Source organism: Zosterops lateralis, assembly GCF_965231275.1.
Source record: "Zosterops lateralis genome assembly, chromosome: 3".
NCBI classification, from domain to species: Eukaryota; Metazoa; Chordata; class Aves; order Passeriformes; family Zosteropidae; genus Zosterops; species Zosterops lateralis.
Window position 1 is genome coordinate 7,763,511 of NC_139764.1, and position 17,608 is coordinate 7,781,118.

The 17,608-nt window shown below is 36.5% G+C and overlaps 1 protein-coding gene and 1 pseudogene across 6 annotated transcripts in view; both read right to left on the minus strand.

The window, feature by feature from the left end:
* LOC310906812 (kinesin-like protein KIF16B) overlaps positions 1-17,608 on the minus strand; it is a 136,215-nt gene that overhangs the window by 38,745 nt on the left and 79,862 nt on the right. For 4 of the 5 annotated variants that reach the window (XM_083856344.1, XM_083856343.1, XM_083856346.1 and 1 more), the window contains 5 exons: positions 16,687-16,845; positions 16,065-16,170; positions 15,477-15,527; positions 8,409-8,531; positions 3,508-3,597 (listed from right to left, as the gene is read on the minus strand). In XM_083856344.1, the coding sequence (XP_083712470.1) occupies positions 3,508-3,597; positions 8,409-8,531; positions 15,477-15,527; positions 16,065-16,170; positions 16,687-16,845 (529 nt within the window). Of the gene's footprint in view, positions 1-3,507; positions 3,598-8,408; positions 8,532-13,852; positions 13,960-15,476; positions 15,528-16,064; positions 16,171-16,686; positions 16,846-17,608 lie in introns of those variants that run through there. The other variant, XM_083856347.1, reaches the window with a different exon arrangement.
* On the minus strand, positions 9,485-13,319 carry LOC310907662 (annotated as a pseudogene). The gene is made up of 2 exons: positions 12,046-13,319; positions 9,485-9,533 (listed from the first exon to the last, which is right to left on the minus strand). The product of its transcript is annotated as an uncharacterized misc_RNA (transcript).

Sequence of the window (17,608 nt, forward strand, 5' to 3'; positions counted from 1 at the left end):
GGGCCTCCCCAAAAATAGCCACTGTTAAATGCTTGGTAGTTATCTGCCACTGGCTCAGCCTCACCCTACTGCAGCTTCTTCAGTCTTTCAAAATTTGCATGTGACACATTTTAGTTAGATATGCAGTTGTCAGCAGCCCCTTAATTACATTAGAAGAAACGTGCAGATATATAATATATATGACATCTTGTAAGACCAGAAGATATAAGATAAGTTTCTGCTTTTGAAAGAGATACTTTTTTTTTTAAACCTTCCAATAAATCAGTTTGCCAAGACATCCCTTTGGGAACTCAGTGGCAGAAACATGAAATGCAAGATCAGCAGATTATTAAAATACTGATATAGTAACTCAGAGCTGAGCAACTAATGAACTGTAAAGTTCACTTCTAAAAGCAGGACACTCATATATTAAACATGTCCATAGTATTTTTGCTCTTCATTATAAATATTAATTTAGAGTGGGAAGGTGAACTGTGCAAAATAAAACTCAACTCTGACAGATTCTGATAAGATCCTTTTAAGGATCAAGTTTCTTTGGAATAATACACAGTGACTAAAGGCATAATTCTGGCAAGTTTGGTATTAAAATGCATTTTAGCATCATGGTGAATCCTAAATTAGTTCAATGACAGATGAGCAGAAGCAGACAGATGAGTTTCGATTTACCAAACAAACTGAACTGCTACTCACAGTGCAAAACTAATCCAAAATTACCATAAATTAAAGCTATTTTAAATAAAGGTAAAAATATGGAAAGCCATCAATCATTCACATATGCAACACTGTTAATGAAATTCCTTCAAAGAAAATAAATGCCAAATCTTTACTGCAGCACATAATACGTTGTGTTTCATCTATCAACAACAACAGGCTCTTCCCCTCTGATAAACAAGGACAAAGTAGTTTGTAGAAATGCTGATGAGCAGAAGAAACCCACTGCATATTATATAGGTCACTTCTGCCCACAAACCTGTCATTCCCTTGTGATGTTCCTTGTCTCAAAGCAGGAATGGACACAACGCAACAGCCTGAACTGTGTAAAACAGAGAAGACATCACTGGTGCTGGAAGGGTTTCCAGAACAGGTACTCACGTGCCAGTACCTATCTAAAACCATGAGCTGACATGATCAAATGCTTATCTTGCTTGTCCTAATCTTTAGCATGCTTAAATTTAGCAAACATGAGCATATTTGAACCTCTCCGATAATTTAGTGAAAGTTGTGAAGTGAAAGCTCAGTCAAGACTGGAAGAAGATACTGCTGGCAACCTTGTAAGACTTGGTATTTGCAGTGACTTACAAAATTTCTTCACAGAGGAACAGACAGCTTAATAAAAATATAATGTGTTTCCTACATAGAAATTAGACATTTATACTTCCGCATAACTAAACCAATAATTCTGTTAATGCATTAGATGTGAATCTCAGTAAGTTTACCTAAGACATGGCAACACAAAAGGATCAATAAGGAACAAACTGGCACAATAAACTAGCAAATGTATTGACCTTGCAAGCAAAACCACAGAGAGGAAAAAATAAAGAAAAAGCAGACAAAGGAAAATAAACTGCAAGAGAAAACTGCCTCTATAAGATACTTATAAAGTGAGCAGTGTAGAGAACTTAAAATACAGATAAAATCCATAGGAAAAATATTAACTATGAACTGTTAATGACAACAAAACTTCAGCTGGGAAGACTCCAAGATGAAGTAAACCATATACCTGTGCTCTAGGCTGGGATCTTCTCCTGTTGTACACTCTTGGATACTAGACTTTATTTTGACCTAATAATACTACTCATGTTGTCATAGTTCTTCAAAACAAGCAAATAAATAAGAATACAAAAACCCCACTTCCTCCTGTAACACCAAAAAAAAAAGCCTGAATTTGTACTGTCAGTCACAAATGCTTGATTCAAAAAGGTGAAATTAATATGCTGCAGTACATGGGACATTTTAATAGTGGTTTTAGGAACACAGATTCCTCCTAAATCAAATTACTACCTACAAGAACAAAGCAGATCTCTCTCTGATGCATTCAGTTGTTCCCCAATGTACTGTCAGGACCTATAACCAACTCTGAAGAAAACTAATCTAGGACATTTTCCTAAATGGGGAAAATCAGTCTGCACAGGGATTCAGGTGGCCCTTTTCCATGTCAGTTGGATGACTGCCTGGCTCTTTTTTCTAGAGGTAGATGCAATTAGGATATTCCTGGTGATAGACTAACTTCCAAGAGGAAATGGCAATTTATTCAAATAAAAATACTGATGTGATACTCATGTTCACAAGTAATATTTTTAAAGCATTTGTGTACAGAGAAAAATTCAATTTCCCATTAAAAACTCAACTTTACCTTACAAAAAATTCTGTCATTTAAAAAAGATGACTTAATTTTATTTTCTCTCTCTCTCTCTCTATCCCTCCCCCCCTTTTTCTTTTTAAAACATTTTCTTAGATATTTGGTGCACAGTAGTTTCCATTTCTGGTTTCCATACTGTTTTGATATGTGAACAGTCTTGAGCCTCAGACTCACTTCATTTTTAGCTTAAAGCATATGTTAACAAAGACCAAGAAAGCATGTGCACACTATGGCACGTCTCTCCTTCTCGAACATATTCATATTTTTTAATATACTGCCCATGAATATATGGCCCAAGCTTCTTGTCCTAACTCTCAAATCAGGGTCACTGTCATTGTTTGAATGATTTATTTCTTCTAATATCCAAGGAAACATGTAGGAATGAAAAAAAAAAAAAAGTTAATAATTAGAAGTTATATGTGAAAACTAAAAACTCCATAATTCCATAAAGGCTCACTCCAATGAACTAAAGCTCCACCAGGCACAGCTCCTCATCCTGAATGCCGAAAGTCTCCAGAGTGATCTGATCAATTTTTAATTTTGCAGGCAAACCCCACACAAGCTGGCAAATCATCTGCTGCTGAAATTACTCTGTAAAGCTCCTGCCTTCCCAAGAGGGATGTGATTGTATCTTGCCCCTTTGTCCTACAAGCTTGAGGCCTTGTGCCATCTCAGGAAAGGCTATTTCTGGCATTTTGGGTGTCTCTTTGTTCCAGTAGGGTAGTGAGTTTTGCACAGTTTGGTATCTAGAAATTATTCACCATTTTTTCCTTGCCTGTTGGCATTCTGCTTGTTAGTAATGTGTTATTTTTTCATTTACATCTACTTGTATGTCACTCCTTACTGGTGGGAAGGGATTGGCTGGAATGAAGGGGAAGGTTACTTATTTCAGAGTGCCCATCTCTTTAAACTGTCTTAAACCAAGACACCAAGTCATCTTACAGATGAAAAGAGGTGACACTCACAGCTCTTCCCATGTGCACTGATATAGCTGCTCCATCAAGAAGGTCTTAGATTGGTCAGGCAAGAACTGTGTTGGTGAAATTCTGCTGGCTGTCTGAAATCACCTCCCTTGAGTAAACATATTTCAAACCACTTCTTTTCAAGTCTCTACCCTTTTCTATAAAAGAAGTTTTACCAAAACTTACCTCTGGGTACTTCAGTTTTAAAGTTTTATGCAATTCTCGAAAACGACTGTACCGCCGAAATACTGTCCACGTCTCATCCAGGACTGTTATCTAGAGCAGTCAATATAAAAAGGAGAAACAGAAGTAAACCCACACAGTGTGCCACACTAAAACCCATGCAGTATATAAGGTCTTAAGATTAAAATGGCCAGTTCTTATCTGTCTTAAATCCGTTTATAAGTTTACTTAATTTTTCTTTCATTACAGTGACAGAACTGTATTTAGTAAGGAGCACTGACTGCAAAGCAAAAAACACCTGAATCCATTTATTCCTCAATCCACAGTGGTTTGACAAGACTGTAAATACATGAAATACATCCCCAAATCACTTCTTGGTGCAGCTATTTGACTCTCAGTATTACAATTAATGGGTGTTCCATTAATGAATAAATATCATCCAGAATAAGTGTAGTGTAGCCTCTTGAAATATTCACAGAACTCTATATTATTATATACAGATATTGACAATTAATAAATACACATTTCTTGGGCACACAGAGTTCATTACCACATAGAATGAGATTCCAATTTGTAGGGAAAAATATTATACCAGCATTTAGTAGAAGATATTCCTTTAAGACACTCTTGGTCTGTGTCTTGAAAATGGTGACGAACATTCCATTTATATAAGAAGTTTTCTTAAAATCCTCATGATTACTCTTGTGAACAGAACGTATAACAGAAGCAAAGCGGGAGGGCAAACCAACCTTACCATCAGTTACTCGCAAAATTCTCACTAGAACTGAGATACTAAACACAATCTGAAATAAGGTGATATTAATTATGGACATTTCTAAGTGGGTCATCAAAAATGTTGTGTTATATATATGTGTGTTATAGCTGGTATGATTGAAAAACAAATTTCAATGCTAAACAAAGTCTTAACTGGCCCCCAAAGCACAGCAATAATGTTATTAGGACAGACAAAATCAAACTCCACTTGGATAAAGAGAATTACATTGCATTTGGCATAGCAATAGCATTTCTAGAACATGGCCTTTTACTCCTACAACTGATCCAAAAAGTCTGGGTTGGGATTATTTTCCCCATTTAAAAAAAACTGTATGACAGACTATACCCTCGGTAGGAATGGGATAGGGACACATGCAGATGTTTTGAACAACAAGTAAAGCAATTTTGAAAAGTCCTTTGCTTTTTACATAATTTGCTAATACAGTTAAAAGTATTTTCTTAAGAACAGAAACCATAGTTAAGTACATCTGCAAGATATATTTTGGAATATTCTTACCTAGGCACTGTTGTGATCATAGATTTGCCTCAGAATTGTGGGTTGTTTTGTTTTTCTTACTCAAAAGCACCATTTCCTATGTAAAACCTATTAAATCTGAAAGCAGATATCACAGTCCTTCCTTCTTATCTTTTCTGCTCATGATGACTGATAGAAAATAACCTAGGAGACATTTTCAATTGATTCCACAGTAAAGCACATCACAGAACTTGTCCTACTTCTGTTGCTATGGGCCAGAAAGAACACCATGGCTGGGGGACAAAAAGGCAATATTCCACTAATTGATGAAAGCAATTAGAAAAAAACCAGGAAATGCTGAATTTCTTTATCTGGGCTGATTAAAATGTCCAGTCATCATGATAACTTGTATTTCTTCAAATGCACTTTGTTGAAACTGTTCCTCACACTACAAAAACAGCATCTGAAAAGCTAGAAGTTTTCTAAAAACTTTTTGTAGCCTTTTTCTATTTTATTATTGAGGGTATTAATCTGATAAGGTTGACAGAATATTAGACTTTTTACTAATTTAGGCAGTTACAGGGCATGCATCATTTTCTTAAAGAACTATGTAGCAATGAAAACTGCCTCTGCTTTACTCCCACTCTGCAACAGTTCAGCAAACTCAGAAATAAATTTAGTCTAGAAATGATGACTTTTTGAGCAGATCCAACACAGCATCTGGCTGAACAGAAATGCCAATGGATCTGAAAGAAAGCACTGCTTGAGGCTGCATCTGCCTGGATCTTTTCTTATAGAGTACTTGTCAGACACCACTAAAAGGCTTTGAAACACAAGAAAACCAATTTTGAAAGAACACCAAACAGGATAAATAAAAAGAGGGAACTCAGAACAATGAAGGAAAGCTGAATAAGAATGAGAAGGCTTATCTACAACTTTCACTATTGTCAGAGCATCCCTGCAGGGCTGTGCTTGATTCCAAACTTTGTTTCCATCACCTGCTCCCAGGAGACCCTGTGTGCCTTTATGAGGGCTGGAGTTCCATCTTCCCTTGCCTTGCTGCTCCTTCTGCCAACTCTCTGCAACCACGGGCACTGCCATAACAGATGCCTCTGGTTTTACTGATGCAAAAGCTCCTCCCACGCCGTTTCTAGCACAGCCTTGTCTGAATATCCTGACACAACATGAAAGGAAGGGGAGAATACAAGAATAGTTCTCTGGCATACCAATTCAGCTCTAACATAAATATGTTTAGACCTGATTAAGCTATTACTGTTTCATCATGTCTTTAAAGACAACACATAAAACTGTCACTCAAATGGAAACTTTTTTGGAAATGAATCCATCAATTCATACAGAATACTTAATAGCAGACTAACACAAACAGCTCCATGACATATTCCTGCTGCAAAAGAAGGTGCTGTCTTAGCTCTAATAAATTATCCATTTCTTCCTGTTTTGAATTCTCTCCAGTCAGTTCTTGTAAGACTCACTCAACATCTTTAATTAGGATCTGTATCCAGTGAAAGAACCTGAGGGGACAGAACACTCTGCTGGCCTATTCCCATACATGTCTGTATTGACAAGATGCTAAACCTGCACTAAAACAATATACCGTTGATAGTATGTTATGGTTGAAAGACTTAAGAATTGATCATGAAGCTGCCAAGGAAAGTGAAACTCATTCTCTCTCTTCTGGCATATAAACAAAATAATCTTTACTACTGCATGTCACAAGAAGAAATTTATATATTTGTTATACACAGAAAATTTATTATATTTGTTCCTCTAAATAACAATATGCAGGATTTAACTACAAACACAATGACTAGGAACATCTGTTGAAGAAAAGACCTCTGAGATATCCGGGATTCACAGTTTTGGGGACTGTCTTAAAATTCAACTCAATCATCACTTGTCACTTTGTCAGGTTCCAAAGTGCTATGATATGCAGATAGGTCAGCAACCCATTTTCCTACAAGCAAGAGGAATCTTGCTGAAGAAAGCTTATTTAGGGCCCAGCAAAGGAAATGAGACTAGGAACACCTCAGTCATTTCCCACAACTGACATATATTTCAGATGACCTGAAAATAAACTAAGTGAAGTAAGGTTGAAATCAGGAATTATTTTGACAGCTGACATGGTAGTCTGACCTATGAGGAAGACATTAAATAAATAGGTACATTTAATCTCCACCCCCTGCCACATTTGCCTGATTTTTAAGGTAAAAAAACCACAGACCCACTATTCCATGTGTTTTAATTTTCAATAGAATAACTGTAGGAGCTTCTGAAGATTAATACAGATCAAAGTAGAGCTGGGAGCTCTGCACAGAGAAGGTTTAAAATAGAAAAGTTTGTGAAAGGTCTGTGGATTGTAGCATGGAGCTAAATCCTGACTACAGCAGAAGCAATCCACTGTGACACAGAGACCTGGAGGGAAAGGAAAAAGCATCAGCAGTTGATTGATTCATGTGAGGGAATGACTGTAAGAAACATCCCCAAAACTACCAAACTGCACATATTCTTTCAACTGCTCCCTCATGCTAAGATCTCGCAGAGGCTTACATGGGTTTTACCAATGAAGGGAGAATACTTGGAAAAGAAATCCATCAACATACTCAGAACAGAAGCTATCTTTTTACTTTAGCCATCTTCACTAACCATTGCCTAGTCTAGTAAATCTCATATGCTGAAAATTGAGTAGAAGAGTCCTTTGGAAGTTTCATGTGCACTTATTCTCAGCATCTCCCTGGCTCTGGGCTTTCACTAGCCCTGAGAAAATCAAAGTTCAACAGGCAAAAGGAAGTATTCCACCCACAAATGGCATGATATGTTTCAGAATGAAGAATTAATTAGCACAAAGAAAGCTAAGACTGCCCATCTTAATAAAAACCTTTTCAAGAGAGAGCACAGTTCAAAAATGGTCCTTTACAGTGCAAGGAAGGTCACTCCTCCACCTCACAGCAGCTAATGAAGCATCTGGCAGTACATTCAGCAAAGGAGGCTGCCAGTTCTGTCCCTGATGCCATGTACACCAGTTATGTCACACATATGTCCACACACACTGAGAACACATTTCCAATTAGAATTTAGATCCTGCTTTGAAAAAACGCTGGCTGCGTACCAGAGGAAAAAAGAAAATTAATATGCTTTTTTACCCCCAGCATTTCTGCACAGAAAAACAACTGAGAGTTTGGAGATGCAACACCTTGGAAATGCAGAGTGGGAAGAATAAGAACAATAAAGAAAGCCTGAAAGAAATCAAGTCTTTGTCATGCATATGTGCAAAATACTTTAATAATGCTTTCATTTTTCAGGTAAACATTTCAAGTCTAGGCCTTTTCTATACCTGACACTTGCATGTCAATAAAGGGCATTCCTATAACCAAGATGAATTTAATCCTCATCTCTGGAACTCTTCAAACTGAACTGACATTGGCTCTGGAACTGCTCACCCCAAGAGTTTGGCCACTAAGCCTCCTCTGTACAATGAACCCACTTGAAAAATACTTGTCTATAGTGTCCTATACTGTGCATTCTTCTCACCTCTCTAATTTAAAAACATTGAGGCCATTTATGTAAGAGAAAGAGAACCCAAAACTGCACTTAGTGGAACAAAAGCATGAAAGAAAAGCAAATGGTAAGCACTTACCTTTATTTCAAACTCATAGTGTTCATCCTTTCCCTGCCCACACAGGACATATCGTGGAATACTAATTTTAATTGGGTCCTTCAGGTCGTCTGGATTTGCTCCCAGTGAACGACAGACCATCCGCTTTCATGTACATACCAAATAGGGAGAAGAAAGGAAAACCAAAATCACTACATAAGGAAGAAAAGAAAAGAACTTCACTGAAAACGAGCAAGTGTTCTTGGTCAGAGAAGCAGGAAAAAAGGAAGCAGAAATTACTTCTAAAATGAAGGAATTCTTTGAAAACAAAGTGGATCTTGTCTTATGCCCCAGCATATTTTTATGCAGAAAAAATTAAGGTGAAGTGTATTAAAGAATATTCCTTTATTTGAAAAGGCATTTTCAGCTCAGATATCAAACAGAAGGGAAAGCAGAAGACTTTTATTACCTGCCTTTCAAAAAAAAATCAGTGTATTAGCAAAGCTTTCATAGTTAATTCTAATTCTTGTATGTGTCTTTTATAACAAACATTTACAATACCATGCAAAGCTGCAGGGGTCTAGGCAATTCAAAAAGCTCTTAAACTTTAGCAGTTCAAACCCACTTTATAATTAAATAAGCAATCCACTGTCAAAACAGTTTCCTACTATTTTTTTTTTAATCATATCTGAATCCCAGGAAACAAAGCTATGATAAATTTGCACAGTCTGGACAAAACAATCTAAAAATTTATTTCCAATGAGAGCTCATTCCTCTGACAGCCAGACGGAATAGGTAACTCTGACATTATGTCAAAAAGAAAACATTTTTGCAACTGAAAAGATTAATGCTTTGCAGTCACTATGCCCCAAAAGTAGCATAAGCATTTAGAGTGAAAAAGCACAGAAACTGCCTTTAAGAAAGTCTTCTATTTGCTCCATTGAACATATTTGGTCTGAAAATCTTAATGAACTGGCACTTTAAAAAAAAATAACAGTAGCATGACAAATACAAGTTAACAACCAAAAAACACTGAAAAACGATCACTTTAAAGTTATGACTATGTTATATTTTTGTATTTAGCACTGCTATCCATCACTCGAGCTGTAACTGCGTTCTCAACATTCATCTTCTAGCAGCTCCTGGTGACTTCCAGTACACATGAGACTGTGTAGGAGTTGGAGAAGAATTTGAAAGTCATTCATAAACACCTCTGCCTGTTACAGGGACCCTTTCGACATTGTTGTGGCTCTCAAGAAGAGGAGGCTGTTATTTCATTGCCAGTCAATTACAGATGACAACGTAATTTCCCTTAACATTAGCATTAATAAGAGTGAAAAAAAAAAAAAAAAGTGAATGTTTGCTCCACTGAGTTAATCTAGAGTATATTTACCACACTCTTTTTCTTTTACTTTAGGAAACCATAAAAAAAAGCTTATGTTTGAATGGAAACATATTTTTAGCCACCTTTGTTTTCACAACAAATATTGTCTCCTGTCCATTTTGCTCCTCTGTAATTACTGCCCAAGTTACTGGCTTTTCAGCTAAAACTCATTTCTGGAGCACTGAAATGTAAGCTTCTCTTTCCTTGGGGGAAAAGAGAAATTCATTCCCCTGAAAACAACATCATCTGTTTTAAAACGGCAATAAAACTATACAGCCACTCTTAAAGCCACTTCTGTCAACATGTAATTTATTGACAGTCATTTTCAGAGAACTATTACAAACAGCTAATAGAGAGGAAAACAGTCCTGAACACAAAGTATAGTGGAAAATGTGCCCTAATACAATAAATAATGTTTTGATATCAATAAACAATGATCCTTCTGTTTACCTTACATAGTAAAAATAGTAGGAATATTAGAGCAAAATAAACTGCTATGAGGTTCTTTTTTCATGGAAGTGCAGGGTATTCATTGAGTTAGATTTTTTAAAAAGCACAGAAGAGAAAGAGAGTTCTTGAGAAACACAAGACGCACAAAGACTTAACTTTGGAGTATAATCAGAAAAGAAGTTGGTTGCAGAGACTCAACAGCCTTGATCAGTCCTCTCAGATAGTGCCACTCAATGCTGACTTTGGGCAAGGCCCAGAAGGAATGCCATGGTGATGTCACTGAGGAGCCACTCCTGAGCAGGGCTGACATGATGATACTACTCTGTCTACTCATTTGCATATACATTCTTTGTAAAAAAAAACAAACCTCACAATACCTCAAAATAACAAATAGTTTGCTCATTTTTGGACTTCCTTAAGGAAGTAGAAATGTAATGATAAAACCCCCCATAATTCTCTATCCAAACAAGTGTTCATCCTTCCAGACATAACTTCCCTACCCAATGCAAGCTATTTCTTTTTAAATCCCATGTGAGTTACATTATCATGTCCTAACATATGGTAAAAACAAATAGGAAATGTTCTTGTACTAGGAGAGAGACTGAAGTCTAACTCTGTCTAGTGGATTTCACCTCTGCTTGGCAATATGCTTACAGAATTTAGAATTTCAGATTAGATACCACTGTTTTTTCTGCCAAGAACCATCTTCCTCAAACAAGGCAGATGGCATATTCAAGCAACAGGATTCAAAAGATATTCAGCTCCCCTTACAAAGGAAGAAACAAAAGATAGGAGACAACAGCTCATTTATTATTCAAACATCTGACGGGGGTAACAGGTAACATACCCCTTGTCCTAAGCTAGAGGAAAACCTTGACTAATGGAAATATTCTGCTAATTTCCAATATCTCCATTTTTTTCTTGGGATGTAGTAATAAAAAGACTGTAAGAGATGCAATCTTACAGCATCAACAACCTCATCAGTAAGCAAGCAGAGAATGATGAAAGTAAGGGCCAAGCACATTACGTGGGCAGAACTCCAGAGTTAAACTCACTCCATCTGTCAGGCAGTGTCCTCAGTTGTCAACAACCTACTTGGAGCATGACAAATGTGCACACAGATGACAGACCCCAAAACATCTGTCCTGCCACAGTAGCATGACCAAAGGTTGAAATGCTATTTAAAGCACAGCTCCTTTTGCACTCGTGACAAATTCTGATATGAAAATGCAATAAACCTTAAATGCAAAGCTCTGAAGAAGACAATTGTCAATGCTAATATTCCCAAAATTGCATGAATAAAAGCTGTAAACATCTGTAGTATTAAAAGCATGCAGTGAAATTAAGATTAAAAATCTGCAGATGTTTTGAAATATTGAGATCAAGGGCATGAAGTAAATGAGGAGCATGAAAAACAAAGATAATCAAAAAGATTAAGGAAAAGACAATCAAGGAGGAATAGAGAAGACATTAATGAAGATAGATAGTATATGGCAGGAGCTGGAAAACACAGCCAAAATGGAAATCATAAGACAGAGCTGTAATTACAGCTCTGTAATTAAAGTTTCCCTCCACCTACCATATAACATAGAAGCATTTAATTTCCTTACTTTCCCAAGGAATTGTATGTACAGTATATCAGAAGTGTACAAAAATCAATTAATAATTATTATTGCTTATATGTGTGTACAGAGTCTGTGGTATCCTCTTAGAGCTCAGAGGTCCCTTTTCTCTATTGATAAAAAAAAAAGGGGGGGGGGGGGGGGGGGGGAATGGGGAAGAATTTTATCAATATTTATTAGCCTTTTATTTTGAATGTATCTAAACGTATTTGGATTAAAACACCTCGTCAAATGCATAATTAGCCAAATGGCTTCTTCACTTGAACTGAACGTTAATTTCCAGATTTCCAAAGGGATATGCAAACTGCTTTGAAGAATTGATGGGATGACTGTCAGCTGAGTATTTACTTCTTTTTCACAGTTTTTAGAAAAACCAATTCCTGAATCAGGTCCAACCTTGCTCCTTTTAGAAAGCTCAATTTTTGTGCACTTCTCTTTGTCTGGCAAAACTGCACAATGAATATCATTCAAACTGTACAACCAAAGGCTGCCCAGTTGTGATTGCTAGCATGAAGCAACCAAAATGTCGGGTGCAAAAAAAAGACATTATTTTTCTTTAAGAGACCTACATGAGTAGTTGTAAGAACAAGACTCATATACATAATCTGCTTAGCACAGTCTGCTTTCACTGATGTACTCAGCAGCACATGAATGTCACCTAATGAAGGTTTAATACTTCCCATATTTTCATAGACTAAGTAAACCAGGTCAGCTAACTCAGTTTGAAATTTACAAGACAACTGTACTCCATTTGAAAGAACTAATTAATTTTTATCTGAAGTCCAGTCCAGTGAAATCTGCATCACACTGTCTTTCAAGAGCTGGTGATTTAAATAAACATCATCATCCAAACAATCAAACTCTATCAAACTTCTCATTATGTTGCTGCAAATTCTTTGAGTGAGTGTTATAGGTAAATATCATGAGTAAACCATTTTCAGCAGAACATAGAAGTTGAATACTCTGTCCAGCAAAGTCAGCTTGAATTTCCTTTACAGTGCTGATAAGAACCTCATGAAACATTGCCAAGGAACTCTGGCAGGTGCCTCATTTAGCTGACAAAGAAACAACAAACAGAATGGAACTGAACAAAGGCAAGCAAGCAGGTTCTGGGTCCAGTTTTCTGCAACTGCCAACAGCAAGCCAATAGATACCTTTCAACTCTTCCATCCTAACAGAAAATTTGAGGTAAAGCACAGATGAAAAATTCCAGTACTTTTTCCAGAGAACAGACCTAAAGTCTCAGAAAGACATCTTAATACTAAACTGTTTAGTGTCATAACACTAAACTGTTCTCTAGCTCTAGCACGTAAATTCTTTAGGAAGCTTTCTCACAAAGACATCAGAGATCTCTGTGCTTATACACATTGTGACAGCCTCTTACATTGGAGATTCAGGCTGAAGATTTTCAGTATGAGCTTTAGCACCATCAGTGGTGTGGGATATGTCTTGATTCATGCCTGACTTAAGGAAAACATTTATTTGCAAATTTCTCATTGTGGTGGTTTTGGCAGGAAGCGATTTTGCCAAGGAAGTTATAGCAAAACCCAATCATCAGTGACCAGGGTATACTGATATCTGGTTAAACCAGAATATTAGAATGAGAAAAGAGAAAACACAATATGCCAAAGCCAGTGTTTTCATTAGCACCCATTAAGGATCCTGCAGGAGATATCTGTTTCAAGTGGGAACAATCAGATTCTGTTCTTGAGCTGTCACCATCTGGAGAAGTAATTATTTTATCATCAAAATGATTGAAATTTTCAACCTTGTGGAGTGAATAAGCCACATTATTAAAGTCAAAACTATGTAAAGAAGTAGATAAAGCATTCTGATTAGGAACATTCTTACTCTTTAAAGTATTAGTACTTTTAGAGTGAATTAAAATACTTTTAATATCACAATGACAAGGAAAGCTTTCCTGCTCTGAGTTACTCCTTTCATTCTCAAACACCTTCTCTGATGTACAAGGGAAGAAGAATCTTCTGGAACTGGAAAACATATCCAGCATTTCTATATATGCCTTCTGTCTCTTATGGTCTCTTACTCCTGCATTTTCTCCACACAACTCAGAAGCACAATTCCCATCTTTAGACAGAAATGGAAAGCCATAGTGTGGCTGTCACTGTTGACTTTTCTGTTAAAAATCCCAAAAGAAGAAAATAAAAATGTCTTTGTAAAATCTTCTGACCTGAACATTCCTTAAACTGAGGATTGATTTTGATTAGATTTATACAATCATTCAAAATCAGTACAATCTCTCAAAATTAGAGAGAGAAAATCAAACAGAAGTGATTGAGATCAGATTAAGGAATAGCTGATCTTTTCAACCCACCCCTGCTTTTTCTATGTATCGCATCCATTTCACTCAGCTTATATTTGCTTTACTCAAAAAAGCCAGGAAAGTCAACAGGCAATGCAGAAACTTACAAGCCCTTCATTTTTTTCCCCACACATTCACAAAAAAGTAACCCCATACTAGCCAAGAGAGTGTGAAAATACAACACAACTAAAAAACAACAGTGTAAAAGTCAAAAAAAGTACAAATTCAAGGTGTTGCAGCCCTCATATTGTTACAGTTGAAATCCATAAAGGTATTTAGGATTTACTCACCAAGACAATAACTGTGTTTCAAGCAGCAGTTAGACAACTAAATACGGTGGGAGGGGTCTAAGCCTCAGTTTAATAATATATAAATACATGTACAAATGTCCTGGGTTGTAGTGTAGGATGTACACAAAGTATTTATTCTATCACCATCTTCATGAACTGTTGAAACCAAGTGGGGCAGTGCTCTAGTGTTGGGCTGTCTTCTGCTAATGGCCCATTAATGCCTGGCCCATGACTCACAGGTAACTCCCTCCAGGAGTTATCTCTGTTAATGGGCCATCAAGGACCCACTTCACACTCCTCATCCCATTGTGAGATGCTCTGCCCAGGGGGAGGAGCCAAGCATTCTCACCTGGGTATAAGCTGGGATTTGGAACAGTACAAGCAGCCCTTACCCACTGGATTCCCAGAGGAGCAGAGCTGCCAGACCTTTCTACAGGATCACTGCTTCAGGAAGAGCACCTCACCTGGACTGCTTCCACCATCCTGCTCAGGTTGTATTCTGACTCTGTCAGTGGTCCTTTGTGTTATTGCATTTATTTTATTTTATTTTTACCTTTTTACCTTTCTTCTTATTAAATTGTATCTCTGACTTGGAGCCTCTCACTCGTTTTGCTTTCAAACCACAACAACAAATCCTTCAGGACACACAATTTGCCTGGTTCTTCATGCCAACTTACAGACACCCTTCTAGCAGTTCATTATGAGTCAAAAATGTTACATGTATTCTGAATTCAGACAATCATTAAATACTCATTAAATGCTTTTCTCCTCTAAAAATAATGAAAGGGATACTGTTCCAAATTAAGAATCACGGCAAAATAATGAAGAATGATCCACCCTAACACCAAAAAAGGAAAAGCTAGGTCCAATCTGAAACAAAATCACTTTGATCCAGCTGGTAAGATACATCACCACCTCTGTTAGCTGTTAATCTTGCTGTGAATTCAAAATTCTAATTATGCAGCTAAACTTTATGAAATTTAATTACAGGGCATGCCATAATTTAAGACAACAATTTCATTCTGACAAATTATGACCTACCTCATACTTCAGCTTGCGTTGAAGAGTGCTGTTATTATGCCTCTCATTATCCTAAGCAGAAAAGAGGGTGGAGGAGGTTATTAAAAAGTGCCTTTCTTGCATAAGTTAATTTAAAAGTATTCGGAGGAAAAGACATTCTTTATAATAGACAAAAATAACAATCAATATTTATTAAACCACTGGCTTAGCAGTCAATCAACCCACTCTTTGGATCAATTAGATCACCAGTTTTTGAATAAGCATTTGTTTGCAAGTATGAAATTTCATCCAGAAGAACATTAATTTTCATCAATTAAATTTTTCTGACCTAAAATGAAGATTTTATTTTATTTGCAGACTTCTTATTGCTATTTACATACTCTTTCTTGCCAAAAAACCCCTCAGAATACAACAAAAAAATGCCACTGGAAATAAAAAGATGATTAAAATTTAAAAACTGATATCATACCTTGTTTACTGTTTACATTTTTTCAGTAAATTAAAAGTAAGTAAACACAGGAAAACATGAAAATTACTGAATGACAAAACTAAATCAGTGGTTAGACATGGTCCATTGAAGGTCAGGATGTCCCACCCATTTCTGCTCACCTTGAAACTTTCTGTAGACCAGTAAGCACTAACATGATTATCCTCAGCTTTATGATGAATATTCTGGAGCCTCCTCTGCACTTCTTGTTCAATAAAGGCATTTATCCTTTAAGATACAGAAAAGTGTATGTGTGTATGGAAAAACAATGTATTTTTACATAAAAATCAAGACAGACCAAAAGGCTCTTCAAAATGCTTTTAACCCTAAGTACTGCACAGCTCTTCATTGGGAGGCTTAATGTTAGACCAGTTTTATCCCTCCTTCAGGAAGGAACACTGACTTTTGAATGAGTGCTTTTAATAAAGGTTTAAGACAAATAAATTTACTTTGTTGCCTTAAGTTCATATGAAGAAAACCCATATAGACAAGTAACTGTCAACTCAAAAACTATTTAAATACCTTTCAGCCTACAGTTTCCCAACCCTATATTCTAAACCAAACTGCACAGGAGCAGTGAGGTTATTTGTTAGTTACAGTGGAACATCAACTTTATTTCCATACCATTCTTCCAGTACAATCACAGTATTTAAATCAAATCCAACCCTGGCAGAATGCTCTTTCAAAATATTTGTTTTCTAAAGCTATTGTTGGCATTCCATTTCAGGAATGCAGGTTACCTACCTGTCATCAGCCAGTGGGGCAGCAGGTGGCTGTGGCTTTGTCGGGCTGGCAGGGGAAGTGCTATGGGAGAGTCTCTCATCTAACATTCCATGGTTTCCTTTCTGAGCTCCATCACCCTCATATATCTCCTGCTTCAGCTGCTGAATTTCCTGGTCCAGGCTATAAAGATACGGTAACATGGAATTTGCTCTGGTTTAGAGTTGATTCACATAGTTCTGATAGGAAGTAATGGTATACATGTATGTAAGACTGTAGATAGTATTTATGAAGGTTTAAGAATCATAACTGTTCCTTAAGCATATTTAGATAGGAAAATAGAGACAGCTCAAAACCACATTCCAAGAGTAGTATTAAGTTTAATAATACAACTTCAATAACTTCCATCACAAGAGGTATCTACATTAAATATTAACTCCTAAGACTTAGCCAATCTATTAGAAACACTTGAATAAATTCTCTTTTTTACAGAACTCTATCAATGACCTCAGGTATTACCTTCCAGTGTGAAAGTAAATGAAGAAATGAAGGGGAAAAAATGAAAAACTCAAAAAAATACATCACCAAAAAAAACCAAACCAAAACAAAAAAAAAACCACCACCACCAAAAACAAACCCAAAGAAAACCTAAAACACTGAAGTGGCAAAACTTATCTATAAGAAAATCTTTAAATTGTGTACTACTCATGTACATTTTCCAGTTGTTCCATCTGTATATATATTTTTGAAAATTCACTTACAAAATAACCATATAGTACTTCCTGTATATATACAGCTAAGAAATCATCTTTGGAAACCTCCTTGCTTTCTTTAACTAATAAATTGAATTCCACCCAGATTTATGCACAGAATACAAGATGTAAAATTGGGTACTGTGTTTCTGACTAAAAATGCCTGAGGCATTTTGTATGAAATAAGAAGCACT